The 25616-nt window shown below is 37.0% G+C and overlaps 2 protein-coding genes and 1 non-coding gene across 4 annotated transcripts; 2 read left to right on the forward strand and 1 right to left on the reverse strand.

Annotated features, from left to right (window-relative positions):
- Positions 1-12116: 12116 nt before the first annotated feature.
- On the reverse strand, positions 12117-21351 carry LOC111896206 (uncharacterized). The gene is made up of 6 exons (XM_052765884.1): positions 21248-21351; positions 20322-20740; positions 19245-19917; positions 16008-16201; positions 15229-15464; positions 12117-14873 (listed from the first exon to the last, which is right to left on the reverse strand). The coding sequence occupies exons 1-6, from the start codon at positions 21349-21351 to the stop codon at positions 12117-12119; spliced, it is 4383 nt and encodes a 1460-aa protein (XP_052621844.1).
- A 2070-nt stretch (positions 21352-23421) lies between these two features.
- Positions 23422-24377, forward strand: LOC111896150 (21.7 kDa class VI heat shock protein). 2 transcript variants are annotated; one of them, XM_023892181.2, is made up of 3 exons: positions 23422-23733; positions 23848-23908; positions 23992-24377. In XM_023892181.2, exons 1-3 carry the CDS (start codon positions 23614-23616, stop codon positions 24270-24272), a joined length of 462 nt encoding a protein of 153 aa, XP_023747949.1. In that variant the 5' UTR covers positions 23422-23613; the 3' UTR covers positions 24273-24377. The 2 variants fall into 2 exon arrangements, with proteins under 2 accessions (XP_023747949.1, XP_023747940.1); XM_023892172.3 differs by having other exon boundaries at positions 23440-23908.
- Positions 24378-24796: 419 nt separating this feature from the next.
- TRNAA-AGC (transfer RNA alanine (anticodon AGC)) lies at positions 24797-24869 on the forward strand. The gene has a single exon. It is a non-coding gene; the product is annotated as a tRNA-Ala (tRNA).
- Positions 24870-25616: the final 747 nt, after the last annotated feature.

Genomic DNA, 25616 nt, shown 5'->3' on the forward strand with positions numbered 1-25616 from the left:
ATGATAATTTACTGGAAGGTAATTGGTTGTTCAAGTAGGTTTATACACTCTTACTACTCAAGAGTGTGAGAAATTAACGGAAAGTTGTAAACTATAACATCAATACATATATAAGAATATAAGTGTACATGCATTAGTTCAAGAATGTAAAATGGTTTTGTAAGACATCTTATGGGTTTTGAACAATAATTAACAATGACTTGATGTCATTTTAATATACATTTCAAAGGTAAAACATTTGATAACAATGTGTTTTTAAGATTTAAAACCATTTCATGCATCACATTTTGTAGTATGTGAAATCTGTTAAATGACAAACACAGTTATAAAATACATATCAATGATTTAATAACATGTTTGTTTCTACTTGTATTCCCCCCCTTTAAAGCATTTAAAAATCATTTAAAACATTGATTAGGGGTATGAACTCACCTGTAGTTGGTGATTGGGATGAACTGAACGGTATAGGATGGCTAGGTGTCAAACGAGGACTTGTACACGCACTACGATCCTAATGAACATATAATCACACATATATGCACTCAATTAGACTCAAATCACTAATTGATAATGTTAAGACATCCTAGACATAATAAACACTTTATATAAGTGTTTTAAGCCCTAAGGATTGCATCTAAGCTATTGTGGGACAAGGTACTAGTGTTTAGGGTTCCAAAGGACCCCATATATGAGTTTACTCCTCATATACTAACACACATGGAGTTTACGGTTGTAAACTCTTGAGTTTACGGCCGTAAACTCCCAACCATGGGGTATTTGTGTGTTTTGAAGTCCCAAATGATTTCTAGAATTATTCTAACTTGGTGGTTCCATCCTTGAAGGGGTTTAAGGCACAGAAACACTCCATTTAGGAGTTTACGGCCCTAAGGCCATTTCCTTTGGAGTTTACGGCCGTAAACTCCATTGGAATGGTGTTCTTGTTGTTTTCAAGCCTCATGCATTTGAAGGATAGGTTCTAGACATTTGTTTAAAGCAATTGGGGACCCTAGGCACACTTTGGTGCCCTTGTTGGGTGTTTACGGCCTAGGAGCATTACCAAGGCCGTAAACTCACTTCAAGAGGTGATTTTGATGCTTTAAAGTCTCTTGCACATGTGGTATAGGTTCTAGGCTTTTATTCCAAGCATATGAAGACATTAGGCACACTTTGGTGCCCTTATTTCATGTTTACGGCCCAAGAACCAAGTCTTGGCCGTAAACTCACTTTGATAAGTGATTTTGATGTGCTTTGGTCCTTCAATTAAGTGGGAATCAATTTCATGTAAAGGTCTAGGGCTTTAGGTGTCTTAAAAACACCCTTTGGTCCATTTCTATGGAGTTTACGGCCTAAGATACACTTGGGCCGTAAACTCTCATTTTTTTGTGTTCTTTGATTGTTTTCTTGTCCTTAATACACCTACAATTGAGTCTAAGGCAGTAGCATAACACAAGGAACAAGCTAGGCTCGGTTTCAGGAGTTTACCGCCCAAGAACACCTTGGGGAGTAAACTCCTAGATCTAATGATTTAGCCATCTAAATCATGTTATAAGCACATAATAAGCTTTATAACACTACTAGAAAGAGTTACTCACGTTTTGGTATAAAAACCCGAAGATCCGTGAGAGAGAAAATGACTTTTCTCTAGTTGGAAATGTGAATAATGAATGAATTTGGTTCAGAAATCTATTTATAGTCCTGAGATATTTTTGGCAGAAAATATTTTTATTCCTGAAATGATCTCTAATATAATAGAGTGTTGGAATAACAGTGTTGCACAAAACCCTAGTGCACCCACTCTCCTGATATTTCCTGAAGTGTAAACCCTGAATTACTCAAACTTACGCGAAAAGTCTGAAAATTAACTGTGACTGCTATAACTTCTATTGAAGTGATATAGTTTATACATAATGGAAATTTCGGGTTGTCACAAGTGGATAGGCTGGTGGAGCAATCCAGGTGGTCGTTGTATCCTCTTATGTCGCTGAGAGCGACTGGGGGAATGTTCTTGCGTTCGGTAACCGCTGGGGGATCGGTATTTCGGGTAATGATAGATCAGTTGGGACCAGGATGGTCTCGCTTCATCTGGTAGGCAGATGGAAGTCAGGAGGACTTCAGTCGGGAATGATGTTAAGGGAATTAGCGCAGAAGGCAATAAGCTGAGTGGGTCACACTATGTTTTCTGCACATGAGATCTTTGGGATTACACTCTGATATGGTTTTATGATAATATGTTTTGATTACTGACACTTTGGTTTGACACAAGATATTATTATGAATGTTTTTATACTGATGGTTTTATGTAATAACTTATTTAAAAATGAAAATTTTGGCCTTGAATTTTGGGATGTTAGAAAACTAATAGTGAAAATGATATCGAACAAAATAATATTGAAATTAATAACGAACAAAATAATATTGAAATTAATAACAAACAAACTAATAGGGAAAATAATAACACGCCTTTAAACATATATGATCCAAGTAGATGGAATAATATTAGTACTAATTTAAGAGATTTAATCATAGAAAAAGGTCCTATTAAGATTTATGATTTTAAATTTCCAAAAGATCAACATTTAAGAAGCTTTAGTACATCTCTTTACATGCAAAAAATACCAAATGGAGTAAAATACGAACGAACATGGTTGGTTTATTCCATAGATGTAGATAGAGTTTTTTGTTTTTGTTGTAAATTATTTAATGTGAATACATCTACATGTTCATTAGCACATCAAGGTAATAATGATTGGAACAATATTTCTAGTATATTAAAAAGACACGAAGTAAGTAACAGACATATTCTTAATATGAGGTCATGGATTGACTTAGAAACTAGATTAGCAAATAATAAAACAATTAGCAAGCAAATCCAAGAACAAATAAATAAAGAAAAAGAACATTGGGAAAATGTATTAATAAGAATCATTGTTGTAGTAAAAACATTAGGAAAAAATAATTTAGCATTTCGTGGAACAAATGAAAAGATTTATGAAGAAAATTATGGTATTTTTTTTTAACTATAATTGAAATGATTGCGGAATTTGATCTTATTATGCAAGAACATATTAGGAGAATTAATGACAAAGAAATTCATAATCATTATCTTGGACACAATATGCAAAACAAACTTATTAGTTTATTAGGAGAAGAAGTTAAAAGTAAAATAATTAAAAAGGTAAAAGAGGCTAAATACTTTTCAATAATACTTGATTGTACTCCCGATACAAGTCATAAGGAACAAATGTCAATTATCTTACGATGTTTAGATGTAACATCCATAAAATTTACGCCAAATTTAAAATTATTAATCATAAATAAAAACCAACACATGATTTTTTACAAAGTATTTTCAAAGCATTATCCATCAGAGTGTCCCAAAATCATAGCATAAGGATGAGGAGCGGTACGGTCACGCCTTCGCTTTGCCATGGTCTCTTGAAGTACCTGAAACAATAAACTGAAAACTGTAAGCCTGAGGGCTTAGTGAGCTACCCCCAAAATACCAATACCATACTGACAAAACCATTTCAGTAACAATCAATCAATCAACATGCATACTGGGCCATCGGCCTGACTGGTCCGCCTTACTAGGCCTATAGTCTATCTGGATCTCACCGAGCCTTCGGTATGACTGGTTCGCCACGTGGGCCTACAGTCTCCCCGGACCGCTCATAGGGTATGTTGGCCTTTAGAACGAAGCAGGACTGCCTCAAATCGACCAACAAGCAAATAATCATGTGCGCATAACTATCATATACGAGCATATACAAACATCAAGGACATCTATCTTACTGATCATCAATCATAGAATTCTCTAGAACACTGACCTAGCAGGTCACTAACATACCAATCCCTACGGATCATAAAGCATAACATACTGTCTACCCTGATTCCAATCAAGCAGAGCATAATCACATGTAACATACCATAACAATAACAACTAAAGGGTCGGCCTTGGTGCTGTAGACCCTATCGATATAGTGAGGATAACTCACCTCGCAGATGTCGACTCGATAGGTAAACTCCAACTCTCGGATCACTCGACACAGGCTCCACCACCTATGATCATAGTTCAATATACTCATGAGTCCTTAACCTTATAAGGTACTCTATGACCCACTAGTCAACCCCTGATCAAGGTCAAAGTCCTCAGTCAAGGTCAACAATCCATGTTGACCTCAACTCGCCGAGTCCATTGAAGCACATTCCAACTCGCCGAGTCATCGGGGTGACTCGTCGAGTTCCTTCGATTCTCGATCAAACCTTAAGGCCACCCGTCGAGTTCCGTCCTTGCAACTCGACGGATATACATGCAAACATATCCTGGTTAAAACTCATCCGACTCGCCGAGTTGTTCTTCAACTCGTCGAGTCTTATGGCAATCTTCATCGGACTCGCCGAGTTGTTCGTACAACTCCTCGAGTTTAATGCACATCTTCATATGACTCGCCGAGTCCCTTCAGTCATTTTATCATGCAGACATCTTTAAGCCATAGCAAGGCCCCAAATTGCAGATCTAACTTCCTTAGGCCTGCTTATCACGTAAAGTTGCAAACTTTATGTGCATGCAAGGCCCCATTGACTCAAAAAGCCCAAAATATGCTTGAAATGGGGTTTCACACTTAGGGAGGGGATCAAACTTGCCAAGGCTAAGAACTTTATGGTCCTACAATCCATAGAGAGTTTAGATCGGAAGTTACAACTTCAGATCTTGGCTCATACTCCAAAAAATGACTTTATAACCCCACCAAGAATCCTAACCTCCAACCAAGGAGGTCTAGAATGAAATAGAAAGGAGGATAACAACTTGATACCTTCCCAAGAGATGACAACTGGAGTAGATCCGGATTTCCCTCAAGCTCCTTGCTTCAAACCACTTGCTTCCCAAGCTCTTTTCACCAAAATCCTCTTCTAAGGCTTCAAACACACAATGGGCACATACACACGTATTAGGGTTTGTTAAGAGACTGCAAAGAGGCTGAAAGAGGTTTGTGTTCCCTTAAATAGGGTGCACAACCCCAGGATTTAGGGTTTCAGCTGCCAGCTCTTACTCGCCGAGTCCTAATATGGACTTGTCGAGTAGGTCACTTAACCCGCGATCCTTCCCGCTGCTACTCGACGAGTAGGTCAGCCAACTCGTCGAGTAGGGCTTAACCCAATAACTCATATTTAACAATACCTGAGAATCGGGGCATTACAAATCTCACCCCACTTGAACTAGACTTCGCCGTCGAAGTCCGCTGGAATAAACAATGCCGGGTAATGCTCGCGCATCTCCACCTCTGACTCCCATGTCCACTCGGATCCCTTCCGATGTTCCCACCGTACCTTTACCAAAGGTATTTCCTTGTTCCGCAAAATCTTCTTCTTTCTTTCCAAAATAGCCACAGGCCTCTCCACATAGATCAAGCGCTCATCGACCTGAATGTCTTCCAACGATACCACTGCCTCCTGGTCCATAACATATATTCGTAATTGTGAAACATGAAACGTGTTGTGGATCCGGCTGAGCTCCTCCGGAAGCTCTAGCCTATAAGCCACCCTGCCAAACCTGGCAACAATCCGGAATGGTCCAATGTAATGAGGACCTGATTTTCCCCTCTTCCTGAAGAGGATCACACCCTTCCAGGGTGAGACCTTCAGGAGAAGCATGTCACCCACCTGAAATTGCAGCTCAGATCGGCGTCGGTCCACATAACTTTTCTGCCGACTCTGAGCGGTCCGCAGTCGCTGTCTAATCTGATGTATCATCTCGGTAGTTTGCAGAACTACCTCTGTCCGACCCATCACCCTGTGCCCAACCTCGCCCCAACAGACTGGGGTCCTACACTTCCGCCCATACAACAGATCGAAAGGTGGGGCGCCAATACTGGAATGATAGTTGTTGTTGTAGGCGAACTCTACAAGCGGTAGGTGGGAATCCCAACTCCCATCGAAATCCATGACGCATGCGCTCAACATATCCTCGAGGGTCTGGATGGTCCGCTCACTCTTCCCATCAGTCTGCGGATGAAACGCCATACTGAAATGCAACATCATACCCAGTTCGTTGTGGAACTTCTACCAAAATCATGAAGTAAATCTGACATCCCGATCAGAAACAATGGAAACCGGGAGCCAGTGGCGAGAGACAATCTCGCGGACGTACAGGTCTGCCAACTTCTCTGCCGATGAACTCTCCCGTATGGCTAGGAAATGGGCACTCTTGGTCAATCGATCCACGATGACCCATATAGCATCGAACCCCTTTGCCGTCTTTGGCAACTTCGTGATGAAATCCATCGCGATCTGTTCCTATTTCCACATGGGAATCTCCAGAGGCTGCAAATTACCATGCGGCCTCTGGTGCTCGACCTTGACCATCCTACAGGTCAAGCACCTCTCAACAAACCAAGCGACATCTTGCTTCATACCAGGCCACCAATAACTCGAACTTAAATCACGGTACATCTTGGTGGCTCCTGGGTGAATAGAAAAACGAGACTTATGAGCCTCTTCCATCACTGTTTGCCGGACCCCTCTGGTCATCGGAACCCAAACCCAACCGTAACGGGTCAGCAACCCGCGACTATCCTGAACAAACCGGGCGCTCTCGCCCTTAATCCCTTCCATCTTCCAGTTCTCCGATCTCATACCCTTGATCTGAGCATCCCTAACTAAACCTTCCAGCGGGGAATCCACCGCTATCCTCATGCACCTGGCTGGGGTAGAGGACCCAGCTGACTTGCGGCTCAGAGCATCCGCAACCACGTTCGCTTTACCCGGATGGTAATGGATCTCACAATCATAGTCCTTGATCACATCCAGCCACCTGCGTTGCCTCATGTTCAGGTTCGGCTGATCCATGATGTGTCTCAATCTCTTGTGATCCGTGTATATAGTACAACAAACCCTATACAGATAGTGCCTCCAAATATTGAGAGCGAAGACCACCGCTCCCAACTCAAGGTCGTGTGTGGGGTATCTCGTCTCATGCGGCTTCAACTGCCTCGATGCATAAGCTATCACTCGCCCCCTCTGCATGAGGACTGCCCCCAACCCTGTGATGGACGCATCACAAAATACCACAATGTCACAAGAAAGAAGTTTTTCTAAATTAAAACTGTTGAAAAATTATTTAAGATCTACAATGTCACAAGAAATATTAAATGGATTAGCTATTTTGTCAATTGAAAAATATTTAGTAAAAGAAATTGATTATGAAAATTTTATTAAAGAATTTACACCTAAAAAGACTAGAAAAATTAACTTTATGTCATAAAATATATTCACAAAAAACATATACATAAAAAAAAATTTAACTCTGCCATTTGTAAACTTTTTAGTTTATTAGTGCCGGTCCCAAGCCCGGATAAAGGAAGAGGGTTTATAACATTAACTATAGTAATGTCATGGGCCCCAAATTTTTGGCCGCTTAGAGCCCCCAAACTGGTTGAGCCGACCCTGATTCTACTTCGTAATATATAATTAATAGTATAGTTAAATGATTTGTTTTTACATATAATGTACAACAAAAATGTAACATCCCAAAATCCAAGGCCAAAAATTTCATTTTTAAATAAGTTATTACATAAACCATCAGTATAAAAACATTCATAATAATATCTCGTGTCAAACCAAAGTATCAGTAATCAAAACATATTATCATATAACCATATCAAAGTGTAATCCCAAGGATCTCATGTGCGAAAAACATAGTGTGATGCGCTGCGATCGAGCCGACTCCTTTCCTTGAAAACAAGGTACCTGAAACCAAAACTGAAAACCGTAAGCACGAAGCTTAGTGAGTTCCCCAGATACCACATACCATACAAACCAACTGATCCATACATGCCATACATAGCCAACATATCCATAATCAAGTGAGGTGCTATGTGCCAAACATAGTCTTGCTAAGGTGCTATGTGCCAAACATAGTCTTGCGGTTATGCCACGGGCCGCACGTGGTCTTCCTGGTCAAGCCTAGGGCCACTCCCTGGGTCTTACAGACAAGTGCCAAGGGCCACCCCCTGGTCTTTCATGCAAGTATCACAAAGACAACTATACATACTACTCTACTAGGCTACTCCGCATATAGTGTGCCAGGAGCCACCTCCTGGTCTTTCATACATAATAACATACAGTACGCCAGGAGCCACCTCCTGGTCTTTCTTACATATTGCCTAGGGCTAACCCCCAGGTCTTCCTATCATATATTATAGCATACTGTGTGCTAGGAGCCGCCTCCTGGTCTTTCATGCAAAATGCCTAGGGTTAACCCCCGGGTCTTCCTATCATACATAACATATTGTGTGCCTGGAGCCGCCTCCTGGTGTTTCATGCATAATGCCTAGGGCTAACCCCCGGGTCATCCTATCATACATAAGTACATGGCCCGACATTGTGACCGTAGACTCATACAACCAGTGAGGAGACTTACCTCGCACTGCTGAACTTTGCTGATAATCCTGTGGCTGCTGACCGACAACTCTCTGAACCGCTGCTCCACTAGCTCCACTAGCTACTAGTATCAACATAACACTTAGTTCCAAACTAAACTTTAGAAGTCAAACTAAGTCAACTATGGTTAAAGTCAAAGTCCTGGTCAAAGTCAACCTTCCAGTTGACTCGACTCGCCGAGTCAACCCATAGACTCGCCGAGTCCTTAAACTCAGAAGCTCTCAAAATACGACCCAACTCACCGAGTCACCCCAAGACTCGTCGAGTTCCACGATCTCTGAGTCCCATCATGTCTAACTCACTGAGTCACCACTCAACTCACTGATCTGCGTCTTAACAAGAAGAGGTTGGGGGTTCTGCGATCTGACTCGTTGAGTCCAAGAACAGACTCGCGGAGTCTTAGGAAATCTTCAACAGACTCGCCGAGTTGTTCTTCCAACTCGCCGAGTCCATGCACAAGTTCATACAACTCGTCGAGTACACCAATGTGACTCGCCGAGTCTCTCCAGTTCTCAATCCATACAGTGGCTTTTCGAGCCATGCAGGGACTCCAATCCATAAATCCACTCTTCTACAGTCTATCCCCCACATAAAGTTGCAAGTTTTACGTGAAACCAAGGAGCTAAAGGCCCAAAACACTCTAGGGCTAGGGTTTAAGACAAAGGGGCTTCACCAATAACTTATTGACTTCAGCTTTAAGACATTCTGGACCATCACAACCCTATATCTGAAGTAGCAACCTCAGATCTAAGTCCCAAACCCGAAATAGATCTCAATCTTACCAAAATAGCCCCAAAATCTCATTCAAGAATAGATCTAGTTGCAATAAAGCCAAAGCAACAACTTATTACCTCAAGGATGACCTCCCACTGAAGAATAATCCCACTCTCTACAAAGCCCCTTGCTCCAAGCTTCTTGATCTTCAATAACTCTTCACAAAACTCCCTTATCTAAGCTCCAAATTTCTCCCAAGGACTCTCACTCACGATTTAGGGTTTCTGGATCTCAAAAGGAAAGTAGAGAGGCTAGGGAAGGGATGTGATGTTCTTTAAATAGGGCACAACCCCCGAGATTAGGGTTTTCCTCATCCAGACCAGACTCGCCGAGTCTACTAGCCGACTCGCCGAGTCGGACACTTACTTTATACCCCGGATCCCGCTCCGACTCGTCGAGTTCCTCCTTGGACTCGACGAGTTGACTATTGACTTAGAGCATTTCCTTTCTTTTCTTGGTCTTTCTGGGTGTTACAAAAAACGACAATAATAAGACTCACATTTACCCATGTTTATGTTCTAATGAACAATAGTAGCTCCATATCGCTAAAATTTACAAATAATTTCTTCATTTCAAATGAATAACCATTCATATAAATATTTGCATGTTTTGAATGGGCACACTAATTTCTTCAATTCAATTATTTAAATTGGTTTGATTTTAATTATATTTTAAATCAGATGAATAACCATTATATAAACATTTGCATGTTTTTAACGGACACAAGAATATCAAGTCGCCTATCAAATTGGTTGATTTTTATTAGAGAAATTAAAAATCCTCCTACATTTTATTCCTACTATCCTCCTACCCACATTAAATGATGACAAGTGGACAAAATTTAAATCAATTTCATTAAATATGTCATTAAATGTGCCACGTGTCAAGTCTTGTCTCTTTCTTCAAAGTCAAGGGTTTAAGCAGGGCCGGCCCTGAAGAGGTGCAAAGTATGCAACCGCACCGAGCCCCGAAAAAATAGGTCCATAGTTTTAGCGAAATTATGTAGTTTATATATTAATATATATCAATTTACGCAACTAATTTTAGTAGTCTATGCTAGATCAACTGGCTATTTTTGATACCTAGTAGACCAAGGATCGAATCTATCTGCGTCCACCATATGCTTTCTTTTTTTTTTTGCTAATAAGTTTCATTTCTACCATTTTGTTAATCCCATTAACCACGATGTTTTTTTTTTCGCTGTAACATAATTCCCATTAAACTCAATTATGAGTCCATTAGGTTTTTTTTTTCTTTGTTTTTTTTTTTTTTTTAAAATCCAAGTCTCATAAAAATAAATTTAATTTCTATTTCTTTTGGTCAGCAAGTCATAAATACATTTACGTCTTTTTTCTCTAATTCAATTCTTATTTATCGACTATTAAAGTATTAACAAAATTTTCATATATATTAAAAATTTATATTTAGGGGCCCATTTTTTGTATTTCGTACAGGGCCCTCAAAATCAACGGATGACCCTGGGTTTAAGTCACTTCTTGGATATAAGTAGATTCCGGAGTATATATATTAAATTTTGCCGTTTCAGAAATAAATTAAAATAGATCTCGTGTGAGAAAACATAATTTAACTAAGGTTTATTTACTGATTTAGAACACAATAAAATGAAATTTAGGGTGTGTTAGACAACGATCTTTTAAGAAAAACTCGAATTAAAGAAAAACTTTATTTGGAGTATCTTAAAACTTTTATTTTAAAAAAAAACTCATAATTCAAGAGATATTTCAAATAGTTTTAATCAGAGACCTTTTAATTTTTAATTTTTATACAATTTTGCACTTATAAAAAGCTTCCGCATAGTTTGCCAAATGCTTCCACCTAGTTAATTTCCTTTAAAAGTAAAGTTAAAGTCCTTTTTAGAGGTGCCATTTAAACTTATTCATATGAAAATAAATTAATTATCAAGTTGTAATTTATTGATAATAGGTCAAATCAGTTGAATGTGATGTATACAAATCTTTATATAACTATGGAACCTTTTTATATATCTATAATTTTAGTGATACAATATTTTAAATGTATTTAATACGTTTATCATTATAAAACTATAAAAAAGACACAAAGTTGACCCAACACCTTCCGACGAATTTTATCCTGTACTTAAAAAGACCCAATGGGTACATTACATACCATTCAAGGAGTAAAGGTCAAAAATAACCTTGTATAACTTCTTTTAGCATAACGTACAATCATTTTAAGCTTTCGGCCTCCACTGAACAATACATAAAGCCTGTTCAATACATAAAGACCCAAAAAAGGCTGTGTATTGAGATTTACAACAATTTACATTCATATTTACTGCAATAAGCTTATGTTGTTCTTTACCCTAACAATTTGTACAATGACAAGTAAGTCACTAGCCTCTCCATTTCCTAACCTGAAACAAAGAAACATGATAATAATAAGGGCAAATTGTAGGAAATAGCAACATGCTTTATGTTTTTATTGATACAAGAAACTTATTTTTTTAATGTACTTGCATTTCTCATTTCTCATATTAATACTGAAAAATAGAAACATTATGTACCTGTTTCGTTTTCTGTGCTACACCCAATGAAGATCCATCATGGAGAAGAAAAAATTAAACATTTGCCAATGATCAAGTTCCTTTTCTATGCAAAATGGCATGGTTAGCTAGCTTCAGTCAGGTGTTTGAAGTTTGAAGTCTCTTGCCATGTATCTTTTGTATCAATATCAGCTTGTTTTTGTGTTCCAACTACAGCCACATGATAAAGCCATATTAGAAACATGGCAACTTTAATATAGTCTTTCTTAATGCTTATACATGAGGATTTTGTGTTCTTGAAAAAGATGGGATTCTTATGATTATTGTGTATTTTGGAAAAAAGAATATACCTGGTATGTAGACAAAGAATATGTATGAATTAGTCGTCATCTGAACTTGAGTTCTCGTCTGAATCAAAAGTATCCACCCGTCTCAATGCAATGGCAGGAATAAGTCGTTCTTTTGGAACATGAAAACCGGATTGGAGGAATTCTGAAGGTGGAAAATCATCTTTCTTTTCAGTCTCAGGTTGCAAATCATTTGTTTCTTGTGTCTCATTTTGCAAATCATCAGTTTCCCGTGTCTCATTTTGCAAATCTTCATCTTCCAGTGTCTTAGGCTGCATGTGCTCATTCTCCTGTGGCTTAGGTTCCATCTCATCATCTTCTAGTGTCATAAGTTGTGGATTATCAAGTTCCTGTATCTTAATCTCAAAATCTTCATCTTCCCATGTGGTATTAGATTGTAAATCATCATCATCATCACCATCATCATGTGTCTTATGTTGTGAATCATCAAGTTCCTGTTTCTTAACCTCCAAATCTTCATCTTCCCGTGCCGTAGCTTGTAAAGCATCATCATCATCATCATCACCAGAATCATTATCATGTGTTTTATGTTGTGAATCATCATGTTCCAATGCTTCATGTCCTAAATCATCACTTTCCTCGATCTTGTATGGTGATTTTATTTCCTGTGTCTCATGAAGTAAATCATAATTTTCCTCTATTTTGCGTGGTGGATCCTCACTTTCCTGTGTCTCATGTTCTTGATCTTCATTTTTCCAAGAATCTTGGAGATCATCAACTTCTTGTGGACTCTCACCTTCTTGTGGCACATGTCCAAGATCCCCATTTCTCCAAGAATCTTGGAGACCATCAACTTGTTGTGGACCCTCACTTTCTCGTGTCCCATGTCTTGGATCCTCATTTTTCCAAGAATCTTGGAGAGCACCAACTTCTCGTGGTCCCGCATTTTCTTGTTTCTCATCACCCATATCCTTATTTCTCCAAGAATCTTGGAGATCATCAACTTCTTGCGGATCCTCATTTTCCTGTTTCTCATGTCCTAGATCCTCATCTCTCCAAGTATCTTGGAGATCATCAACTTCTCGCGGATCCTCATTTTCTTGTTTCTCATGTCCCAGATCCTCATTTCTCCAAGAATTTTGGAGATCATCAACTTGTCGTGACTCCTCATTTTCCTGTTTCTCATGTCCTCGATTCTCATTTCTCGAATAATCTTGGAGATCATCAACTTCTTGTTGATCCACATTTTCCTGTTTCTCATGTCCTAGATCCTCAATTCTCCAAGAATCTTGGAGATCATCAACTTCTTGTGGATCCTCATTTTCGTGTTTCTCATGTCCTAGATCCTCATTTCTCCAAGAATCTTGGAGATTATCAACTTCTTGTGGATCCTTATTTTCCTGTTTCTCATTTCTCCAAGAATTTTGGAGATCATCAACTTCTAGTGGACCCCTACTTTCATGTTTTTCATGTTCAACACTATCATCACTCCAAGAATCTTGGAGATCATCAACTTCTTGTGGATCCTCATTTTCCAGCTTCTCATGCCCCAAATCCTCATTCTTCCACGAATCTTGGAAACCCTCACCTTCTTGTGTCTCACGTTTCAAATCATCACTTTCCCCAGTCTGACTCGGCAAATCATCATTTTCCCATGTCCTTAGAGACGAAACATCTTTCGTCTCTTCTGGCATCCTATGTGGCCAACCATCTTTCTTCTCTTCTGTCGTCCTATGTGGCCAACCATCTTTCTTCTCTTCTGTCGTCCTACCTGGTGAACTATCTTTTTTCTCTTCTGTAGTTCTACATGGCGAACCATCTTTCTTCTCTTCTGTCGTCCTACGTGGCGAACCATCCTTCTTCTCTTCTGTCGTCCTACGTGGCGAACCATCCTTCTTCTCTTCTATCGTCCTATGTGGTAAACCATCTTTCTTTTCTTCTGTCGTCCTACCTGGCGAACCATCTTTTTTCTCTTCTGTTGTCGTACATGGCGAGCCATCTTTTTTCTCTTTTGTCGTCCTACATGACGAGCCATCTTTCTTCTCTTCTGTCATCCTACGTGGCGAGCCATCTTTCTTCTCGTCTAATTTTGTCTGTATGGGCTTAGGTGGCGGCTTTAAAGGAGTTTCTTTAATCTCTTTACAAACTTTATCCAAAATAATCAAAAAATCACGAACAATAACAAACAATCTCAACCCTTCATCTTTCCCGGCTTGTCCATGAAAATAATCGGCTGTTTTTTTCACAAGTGCCATTATTCTCTTTTCTTCCTCAAGCATCCACATAATATCCTTCTCTGCACTTTGCACAAATCCAGACAAAATCCCGGGAAACTCATCCTCATCCTCATCCTCATCATCATCATAACTATTATTTTCTTGTAAATTCTTCAAATCCGTATCTAAAAAATCACGCGCTTTTACAAGCGCGTTTCCAAATTTAGAAACCGTTCCAGTCAACCCATCTGAATCAATAGTGGCGGCTTTCTTAACATCTTCAAGCTCACCACACAATCTTGACACCTCTTGGAGACCAAGATTGCGATAGTATTCGTCCGTGTCTTTTGAAGAATTAGCGGCTTCTTCTAGAAGGTCATCGCTTTTGGCTACTCGTATACCTTCCGCCCTAATGATTTCAACTACTACAAAATGTAAAAGAGTTGTTTTTCCATCGACTCCTTTAACATCAGAAAGTTTTAACAAAGTGTCAAGTTTGAATGCTTGTGCGCTTCCACGGAATGTTCCATCATTCATACGGTTCCCGGTTTTTAAAACGGCTTCTAGAAGCTTTAAAAACAACCGGCTTTTTTTAAGTTCTTTGCAAGCAGACTGTAAAAAAAGTTGAAAAATACCTTAAAGTTAGATAACACAAAGATGAGTTTTTACTTTTTTATTGGGTTGTTTCTTTTGGTTTAATCCGGATAGAATGAATTAATTGGTTAAGCCAAAAACCTGGCTTCATGAACTAGTACACCCAACACCTCTCACTTTAAAATGATGAATATTGTGAAAATTGTTTCGTTGGAAATAATGTAAGGGTAAAATGATATTTTAGTCTTGACGATTTACTCAGATAGAAAAGAAACAAGACCTTATGTGTACAACATTTTATACAGATAGACATCGTTACTCATTAAGCCACTTTATCCATATATGACTTAATGGACATAAGGTAAAGTTTTACCTCTAATGTTTGGAAGTATTCTTTGATGATATCTTGTTCCTCTTGAAGTGTGCACATAAAAAGTAAAGTTTCGAGTCTTTTGAAAGCGAATGGAATTTCAACTAATCTTTTTAGAAACTTCTCTGCAGGTCCAAGGCGAGATAAATCCCCATCATATAATCTTAACTTCATTTCTTCTTCTACACTTGGTGCCATTTTCAGCAATGTTTGAATAAGCTCTACTGGGAGCTCATTTCCTAACAAAAAAGCATCATTATGAAAGTATTTAACCAAAGAAAGAAGCATCATTATGAAATAGCAATGTACTTTTTTTTATTGAATTGGGCGATATATTCTAGTTTTTACTTTTAATAACAACATACTAATTATTTTATACTGATTACAACCATTTTCATGATGTTTAATAAAAGTAATATGTAAAACCGAATTAAATATAAAGTAGATTAAAATAATGCCAGCGAACATTTAAAACTAACAAATCAATAAAAATTTGGTTGAAAATTACAAAAAATGCAGTATAGCTCAAATAATGTAACTCTGCTTTGTTATAATGGAGATATGGGGATTGATATAAATTACTTGGTAATGCTTTGAATGATGATTTGAAATTTATATTGCCAAATCATCATTGATTGAATGTCACATAAGCAAAAAGTTAAGGCTACATGTTCCATGTAAAAAGTATACTTTGCTATTATATTTATTTACGAAAATAACTAAAAGCACAATTAAAAGGACACAAAACTTATCATATTTAAGTGAAGTAAGGAAAGGGTTACCTTCTTTAAGTGCATCACAAACTTCATTTGTTGTAATATTAATTGCTTTTAGATGAATGGACAAATTTTGGGCCTTCTTTCCATCAATAATTTGAATAATATTCGAAGAGGGATCTTGTGATGAACTCTTCCTGTTGCTCCCTTTGTTTTTCTCATTATATCCAAATAAATTTTCTATCATTTCTTCATTAAACCTGTTTATTAAAAACACATTATGATTATGATTCACAAACTTCGACTAAATAAAAAGAGAAAATGACAAAAATACCCATGGGAATGCTTTAAACAAAATGAAAAAACTGCACAAATGGTCCCTGTGGTTAGCTGAAAATTGTCACTTCGGTCCAAAAAGGTTTGGACTAGCACCAAAGGTCCAAATTTTTCATTTTGTTGCGAGTTTGGTCCAGTTTTCTATAAACTTTTTCATAATGACTATTTTACCCTTGGTAATTTCTTTTCCTATTTTTTTATTTATTTAAATGCTTTTTCTGATTAAAAGAAAAATAAAAAGATTTTTTTTTCTCTTTCTCTCTCTCTCTCTCTCTCTCTCACACTTAATACTCAACAATCCAAACACCCCACCATCGATCAAAGCTGTTGCTTCCTCCCTCCGCCGTCCCCATCTCCGTTCACCTCCTTTCTCGTCGACGAGCATCAAAATGACACACGACAGGCAATTGGGAACGCTGCCTGCCACCACCATCTTAACCCACCTCCTCCTTCGAATACCATAACCCCTCTATCACCTGTGTCACCTCTCGCTCTCTCCACTAGTTGTTCACAACCGAAGAAGAGGAAAGAAGAAGCAAAGCAGCTATCGCCGCCTCCCGCTGCTGCTTTCGATCTGCTTCACTCTCTCCAGTTCTTTGCGTTTTCTATTGGACAGAAGAAAGACAGTTGAGATCGATGACTGCTGCTGCTGCTTTTCTTCGATTGGGTCTTCGTCTTATGAAATTAAAACCGGGATCGTTGGCTATTTGAAACTATTTATCATGGATCTGGAAATTGGGTCTCGTCAAAATCATTAAGGGTAAGATCAGTATGTTTATATGCTACAATTTGTTGATTTAGGGTTCTTCGAATACACCAATTTGAGTTTTGTGATGTTTTCTTCTTTTGATTTTTACATAAACAGTCATGGAGGGTAGTTTTGACATTGGCGTCGGACCTCCCTCCACTGTCGGCTTTTTCTCTCTTCTCTTGGTAAACACTCAACGAACAGAAGGAGAGACGGCGGTAGTGTTGCAACCTCGATAGTAGCTCATCTGATTTAGAAACCCTAAAATGAAGACATCTCTGTTTGTTTCTTTGTCTTCTGATCTGTTTGGTGGCCGGAGAGATGGCCGATGGTGTTTCCGGTGAAAATGATATGGTGGCCGACGGTGTTATCCGGCAAGAATGACAAGTGGGCTGCGATGTAGTAATAGTGGGGAAGAAGAAAACAAGAGAGAGAGAGAGAGAGAGAGAGAGATTTATTTTTATTTTTATTTTCTTGTTTTTTTTTTTAAATTTGAAAATCATAAACAAATAATAAAAAAGAGAAAATCATATTAATAGAGGCAAATCCATTATTTTGAAAAAAATCAAAACAGATTGGTCAAAAAACGCAACAAAATGAAAGTTTTGGACCACTGGTGCTAGTCAAAACCTTTTTGAAATAAAATGACAATTTTGAGCAAACCACAAGGACCGTTTGTGCAGTTTAGTTAAACAAAACAGACATATTTTTTCTACCTTTCCTTTTGTGGTCCCCACCCAAAAAAGTATTACAAAACTAAAACTTTATGCAAAATTGTTCTTCCACATTTGGCAGTATATATAAAATTTTCTTTTATATTGTTTTTTTTGGTGTGGGCTATCAAAAAGCAAATTTCACAGTGAATTGCGAAATTAGTGGTTTTTTATGAAAAAAGTTTTAAAAAATGGCTATGTTGTTTAAAGTCCTCCCCAATATGGGTATTTTCGTCATTTTCTCAAATTAAACCTTGTTAAAAAAAAATCGGAAAATGACTCTTGAGGGTAATTAACTTTTGCGTTTGTACTTATTTGGTCCCTTTCCTTTTTTTTTTTTTTTTTTTTTTTTTTTTTTTGTATTCAATATACCATCGAACTTGTTGTTTGTGTTCACCATAACCCTTTTGACCGACTTTTGACCTGTGATAGCCGGTCAAAGGGTTATGGTGAACACAAACAATAAGTTCGATGGTATATTGAGTACAAAAAAAAGGAAAGAGACCAAATGAGAAAAATTGCAACAGTTGGTTACCCTCCTGATTCATTTTTCCTTTACTCATTTACAACAAATCTCACGTCATCTCCTACTAATATTAATGACTTTATGAGATTCATTCTTGCTTCTCTTCAAAACATAACCTACGAAAGGACATTATTCATACATATACAACTTTGTAATGCACTTGAATATTTATTAGGGGAATCTTGACTAAGCAGACGCATTTCATGACTACATTTACATTTCCAATCAAATGATTTATTGTATTATGGATTCTAGACAAGTCTACAAACGAGTGGAATCACAAGTGCTGTGATGTTTGAGTTTACTTAGCTTTATGATCGAACTCATGGGATAAGATACAACATCAATATGTACAATATTCTAGACAAGTCTACAAAAGCAGCATGATATTGTACATATTGATGTTGTATCTTATGCTATGAGTTCGATCTTAAAGCTAAGTAAACTGAAAAATCACAGCACTTGTGATTCCACTCGTTTGTAGACTTGTCTAGAAATCATGATACGATAAATCATTTGATTGAAAATGTAAATGTAGTCATGAAATGCATCTGCTTAGTCAAGATTCCCCTAATAAATATTCAAATACATTACAAAGTTGTACATGTATGAATAATGTTCTTTCGTGGGTTATGTTTTGAAGAGAAACAAGAATGAATCTCATAAAGTCATTACTATTAGTAGGAGATGACGTGGGATTTGCTGTAAATGAGTAAAGGGAAAATGAATCAGGAGGGTAACCAACTGTTGCATTTGTTCTTATTTGGTCATTTTTTTTTGTACTCAATATACCATCGAACTTGTTGTTTGTGTTCACCATAACCCTTTGACCGGCTATCACAGGTCAAAAGGGTTATGGCGAACACAACCAACAAGTTCGATGGTATATTGAATACAAAAAAAAGGAAAGGGACAAAATGAGTACAAACACAAAAGTTAATTACCCTCAAGAGTCATTTTCCTAAAAAAATCCAACTTACTGAAATGACCCTGCTCTAATTTGATGCCAAACCATAGCTTGATCAGGGCTTGCCATAACCTTATCCCAAAAGAAGGGCTTTAACTTAGCTTTATTAGAGTCATCACCATCAGCATCACCTGGTGAAGGACGTGTAGTTTTCAACCCTACACCAGGTGGTCGAGGTGGACCTTTCATACCACCACCTGGAGGCGGCGGCGGTCGTGGACCTTGCTTTAATGGCGGAGGCGGTGGCGGTGCTTTTCCAGATGGCGGTGGAGGCGGTGGTGCAGCTAACGGAGGCCGTCTAGTTGAAGCGGCTCGGGAAGGACCATGAAGACTCAAAGGAGCCGCAGATGGTGATAACACCGGAGCTGTGGCGGCGGCACCACCGCCGCCAGCTGGCGATCGAGAAGGAGGAGAACTGGTGTTGAGAGGGGGAGTGTGTAGATCGTTCATTCCCGGTGGAGCTTTTAAAGCCAAATCAGGCCCGCCAGGTGGCGGTTTCAGGGGAGCGATTCCAGAAGCAATCAAATTTCCAGGAGGTGGATCTAATGGAATACCTAATGAAACACTTGAATTCACTGATGAAATTGTTTTCTTTATGTCTGATTTTGTAGACAACAAATTATCTCCACCATTTCCAAAGCCTTTGTTAGACTTTTGCCCACTGTATGAAGGTTTTTGAGAAGAATCTGAAAGTTTAATATCATATCCACATCAAAACAACCAACATACAAGCCAACTTGAATGATCATAGAAAGGCAAATTTCTGATAATATCAAAGTAGTTTACCTTTTTTACCAATATAGTCAATGTACTTTATTTGTTATATAGTACAAGAAAATGAAGGCACGTTGCTATTATGGGTAAAACTTGTAAGCATGTTGCTATTTTATATAAAGAATATGAAGGTATGTTGCTATTATGGGATAAAAATTGCAAATATTGGTAAAAATTGTAAGCATGTCGTTATTATGGGTAAAAAGTGTAATTATGAGTAAAAAATAGTGTACATTGCCTATATTGGTAAGGAGGATAAAGTGTGTTGCTATTATCAGAAATTTGCCATAAAAGAAATACCCATTGGAGTACTCACTCGTGCTTAAGCTGAGAAGGGGCTTTTCGTCATTTTGCACCCCACTATAAGACTTGGTATACCAACAAAACAAAAGGGTAGCAAGAAGAAATGTGACAACTGAAGTGGAAACGACAGCAATAATGATTGTGGTATTGGTGATTCCACTCTCATCCCCGTCTGCTTTAATAACAGCAAATGGAATTGGTTCTATATCCAAAGTTTGACTTTGACCATTTTGTTTAGGGGTTTCTTCTGTACAGTGAGGCTCACAATTTGATTCAGCCAACTTGCGTCGAATAGGAACTGGAATTGGTGATTCCACCTTCAAGCAATCTAGCATAAAATTTTCTTTTTCCAAAGGTACTTTATCAATGCCATTGGATTCAAGATCCTGAAGAGCTTCAACTAAATGAGTAAACTCTGCTCCACAATTGGTCCTTAAGAGTTCAAACTGCAGTAGCTAGCTCAATTATAATCATATTAGAGCAATAAACCTTGGTTACTATTAACATGTGATATCAAAATCATATAAAGATTGTGGGTCAAGCAAAACAACAAACAGTTTGTGGGCATGACAGTAAACCATATATTTACATGTAAAGTTCTTGAAAATCCAAAAAACATCAAACTAGTATCTGATAGTAGTTCCTTTAGAATCATATTAGCGTTCCAATGGCAGTTGAAGGATAACAAATCACATATATAATAGATTGTGGCTTAAGCAAAACAACAAACGCATGTTGGGCATGGAAATCAACTACAACAAAGCTGTCTTTAATTAACTTTAGCAGTAATTCATGATGGTAATTACCATCTATAACCATATACATTTACATCTAAAATTCTCGAAAAGAAACAAAAAGTGGAAGTAATATGAGCAAGAGCAGAGTGGTACCGTTTCCTCATCCATCGTCTCCTCCAAATTCCTTAGATTACCAAGTGGCAGTTGCTGCTCGGTTTTTCTGTAGCATTTTGAAACTATTGTTGCTGCCAAAGGGAAAAGTAGAGCAACAATTGCTATGAATGAAACCATCCCTTTGGCGCCCATTTTTTCTTATATCAACAATGTGGGTTCGTACAAGTATAAATATAATGAAACCATATATCCCAATTTGACAAGAAAGCAGCAGTTATCATCGTCGACGAACGCTCAAAGTTACGTTTAGCATGTCACGTATATTCGTTGGTCAAGAATCAATAAATTCGAAGAAATGAAGAATTCTGGGTTCCGAATGAAAGAAACCCCAGAAAAAGCCAACAATTCTTCAAAATCAAACGAAAACAGGAGCAGTTTGAAAAAAATAATAATCGATTAATATGTTGGAAGAATGCTGCCAGAGATACAAAAGCACAAGGTTTGATTTTTATAGAAAAGTTTTGAATTTCATCGGCGTTCTCATGCATATATATTTCTTCTCACGCGTCGATTGTAGAAAAGAAAAATCCCATAAACGCAACAATGACGCAGAAAGAAGCCGTGGAGCAGGTGTTTGAAGTAATATTTCAGGGATAAAATGATAGTCTGGTTAAGGAATGCAGAAAGAAACCTAACGATTTGGGAGTCGATCATGAAGATAGTTGATCGTTATGGAAGGTTTTCATTCAGTGGCATTTCGTAATCACCTGCGTTAATGAAATAACAATTCATTTTGGTGTAAGTAAATAATAATTATCATTTCAAGTAATTTAATTATTTCAAGTAAAGATAAAAACTTACTTTTAATATTTTGATTTTTTTTTTTTTAAATAATGACATCTAAAATCTAAAATATATACATTGAGATGATTTTATATAAAATAAGGGAAATAGATATCCAAAATAAAAAGATCTAAATATGTGTCAAAACGATATTATTTAAATATAAATAAAAATGAAGTATATTGTTATTATATTAATGGAGCCTAAAAATATTTTCTAAAGTTCCTTTACTTTTATTTCAGCACAGACATTTTTGTTGCATTTTAAAGTCAAAGTTATATATTAGCATAATTTTTTTTGAACGGCAAATACAATTATATTATATTATAAACTATTCCTAGATTATTTTACATATGTCTATAATAGGACTTGAACATTCAAACTCAAGGAAGGAGGACAACACCTTATACTGTTAGGTTTGAAGCCCTTCGGTTTTTCTTAAACAGTTAACTTACACTTCCACTATGCGCATAAATTTATACGCCTTGTCTTTATTGAAACTTGAATATATTCTTATCTAAGGTGAGTATATAATTTCCTAAAATACAAGATAAATACAATTATATTATAATAATATTACTATTACATGATTATGATGAAACTTTTTGTATTCAAATACAAGTATGTTTTAGTTTGAAATACCCTAGTGTTATCGACACATCTTTTAGCTTCTTCATGTTCTTCTAAGTAACTCTCATCCTCTTATTCATTTTTTCTTGTGACTGTTCTCTTGTAAATGTAAAAGTTTAGTTTTCTTAAGTATCTTAATGATTTGTGTTCAAGTTGTTATATATTACATCAAAATTTGTAGAGTTTTAACACATTGTATAGCATCATTGTGGTGCTTGGCTACATGCATCTTGTCTATCATACCAATTATATGTAGTTGTTAGGGATGGTCTGTTGATTTTGGGCTTCCTGGCAACACCGGCATTATGTGATCGCACACCCCACGTTTGCTGGGCCCGACAGTTGTGCATTTTCTATAACCGATAAAATTCAATAGAAATTAGAATAATAAAATACATTACTAAAAACTAAGAATATACCATGAGCAATATACAGAACTCCACTTGCAAAAAGGTAGCTATAAAAGTATAAAACTCAACACAAAAAACGACACCAAAACCACGTCTTTTAATTAAAGAACCCACAAAAAAAAAAGGATGCCGTGACCGTGACTACACAAGAAACTTCATGCCAATTTTCCTAAAAATTCAACTCTTTTTGTTTGTACACCTAAAGATAAGGCCACTAATTAATGTAATGCACCATGACAACAACATCCAATTAATATTCTTTTACATCATATAAATTTCTTTTATCATAAAGTGGTTCTTTTGAATTCTTGACTATAAAGAGGATCACCGAATAATAATTACCAAAAGTGAAGTGACTTGTGTGATCCAACGGATATAACTTCTAAGTCAAGACATTTCCATGAAATATCTGGAAAAACGCAATATTCCTACAACTTTACAGTCTTCCATATATTCCAATACGATATGTTCTTTCTACTTTTTTTATATATGTAACTTTTAAACTATAAGATCACTCTTATACTTCTGTCTAAACATCAACTTTGCATCCATTTTTCACCACCTTAATTCGATGGCTAGCATGAAGCTTGAGGTTGTATCAGAAGACCAATCTCTACGTAAATGGTGTGTTCCTTTGAGAGAAGACATATTTGCTACATTTATGGCAAAAGGAAGTCCAATCATGCATAAGGTTTTTGGTGATAAATCATTGTTTGGACCATTATTGTTTACAAAATTCTTTGATCCATCGGATGCGTTTCCACTATGGGAATTTGAACCAGGTGTGTTGTTGTCTAATCTTCAGAACCCATGTGTGGATTGGCTTCAAACAGACTCATGTTATGTTCTTAAATCCGAACTACCAAGTAAGTCTTTCTTCTTCATTTCTATATATAGTACTTGTGAATTTACAGTCATTATGATTGGCTGGTTGGTTTGATTGCAACAGAAATAGAAAAAAGCAGTGTTCGAATTTGTGTTGAGAATGGAAAGGTGATGGAGATTAGTGGGGTGTGGAAGAACAAAGGAGAATCATCAAGAACAGACTGGAGGAGTGGCGAATGGTGGGAGCATGGCTTTGTGCGGCGGTTGGAGTTGCCGGAAAATACAGACTGGAAGAAGACGGAGGCGTATGTGTATAATGATACAGTTTTGGACATTAGACTTCCGAAGACGCCATCAATGGAGTACTGTACTGAGGGTGTGATCAAAGAATCTTCATCTGGGTAGTCCTTGGTTTTGCTTTCGTAATTAAACACACTGATTATATATACACAAATCACTGCACATTTTGCCATGAAAAGAACAATAAAACCACTTGAATTATTGAATCTTTATCATGTCTTGTTACTGTGATATAATGCTCACAAAAAACTAAAACAAAATGATATATGTGTTATTTCTCGTAATTAATTAACTCGTTGCAAATCAAAGATTAATTTGAGGTGTAGCTTTGAAGTCATGCACGATGAAGCTTATTCACATATTTTAAGGTAAATATTTGATGGATGAAATTAGCAAGAAGTAAAACCAAGTGGATGTTCATGGAAATCAAAGAAGAAATAGATTCTTGAAGAATAGATGCACTTTCATTATTCCTCATCGCATCAATTCCCAGCGTGCAAGTTGAAGACTTTTCGGCTGGCATTTCATCGAACATCTTACGTCCCTATTATTCTCACTTCAGTGGGAAACTATTGGAAAATAAAGATATATTTAAATAATTAAAATACTATATTAAAAAACATCATATTGGGGATGTAGCTCAGATGGTAGAGCGCTCGCTTAGCATGCGAGAGGTACGGGGATCGATACCCCGCATCTCCATATTTTTAATTGCCGTATGTTTTGGGCTTTATAGACCCACTTATTTTTGCCATCAAGTTTTGGGCTTTATAGCCTACTTTTTGATAATCTCATTTTTATATGGTTTTCAGTTTTCTAGTAGTTAGTTACTTACTCACAAAGCTTATTTCATTTTTCTTGATTTGATAACAAATTTTCTTGTCAATTTAGTTATTGAATTTCGAAAAATCCGGTTATAACGGTAATTTGGTGATCAGTATTTTAATTTACCGGTCACCAAATGCTAGTGTAAGTGTTTATTAACATAAAACTTGGAGTTATAATGAATTAATGAGAGAGATGACATAAAATGTTAATTTGAAGACGTAATTAACCAATAAATAGTGTCGTCATCTAAACTCACAAAAATGAGATAGTTGGTTGTTACATTGGTAGTTAAACAGTTAACCAACTTATTTATACACTACATTAAGTTATATATTGATTTTTTGCACAAAAAAAATGTTTTTTTGAAAATGACATTGACAAATATATGAGATAAAGAATTGTACAATATTTATTTTTTATAGTCTTAATTTTCTCATAAATTGTTTCTCAAGTTGACTATGTTTACCTGACACACTGAGAAAACATGTCTGGTTCGTGTGAAAGACCATACCTTATTAATCAGTATAAGCATAAGTGTTATATCACACTCTTCAAAAAAAAGTCTTTCTCAATTTCAAGGGGGCGCAGTTTTTATAAAGAAGCCAAATAATTAGTTAAAAA

This window comes from Lactuca sativa, chromosome 7 (genome assembly GCF_002870075.4).
Source record: "Lactuca sativa cultivar Salinas chromosome 7, Lsat_Salinas_v11, whole genome shotgun sequence".
Lineage (NCBI taxonomy): Eukaryota > Viridiplantae > Streptophyta > Magnoliopsida > Asterales > Asteraceae > Lactuca > Lactuca sativa.

Bases quoted from the DNA above. Each gene is read 5' to 3' on its own strand.
- LOC111896150 (XM_023892172.3), top strand. From the start codon at position 23,614: ATGGCTAGCATGAAGCTTGAGGTTGTATCAGAAGACCAATCTCTACGT. The intron at 23,909-23,991 runs GTAAGTCTTTCT...TGATTGCAACAG, and splicing joins TCTTAAATCCGAACTACCAA to AAATAGAAAAAAGCAGTGTT.
- LOC111896206 (XM_052765884.1), bottom strand. From the start codon at position 21,351: ATGGGCGCCAAAGGGATGGTTTCATTCATAGCAATTGTTGCTCTACTT. The intron at 20,741-21,247 runs GCCACTTGGTAA...TGAACTCTTAAG, and splicing joins AGAAAAACCGAGCAGCAACT to GACCAATTGTGGAGCAGAGT. The intron at 15,465-16,007 runs GTAACCCTTTCC...CTTTTTTGTTAG, and splicing joins TTGTGATGCACTTAAAGAAG to GAAATGAGCTCCCAGTAGAG.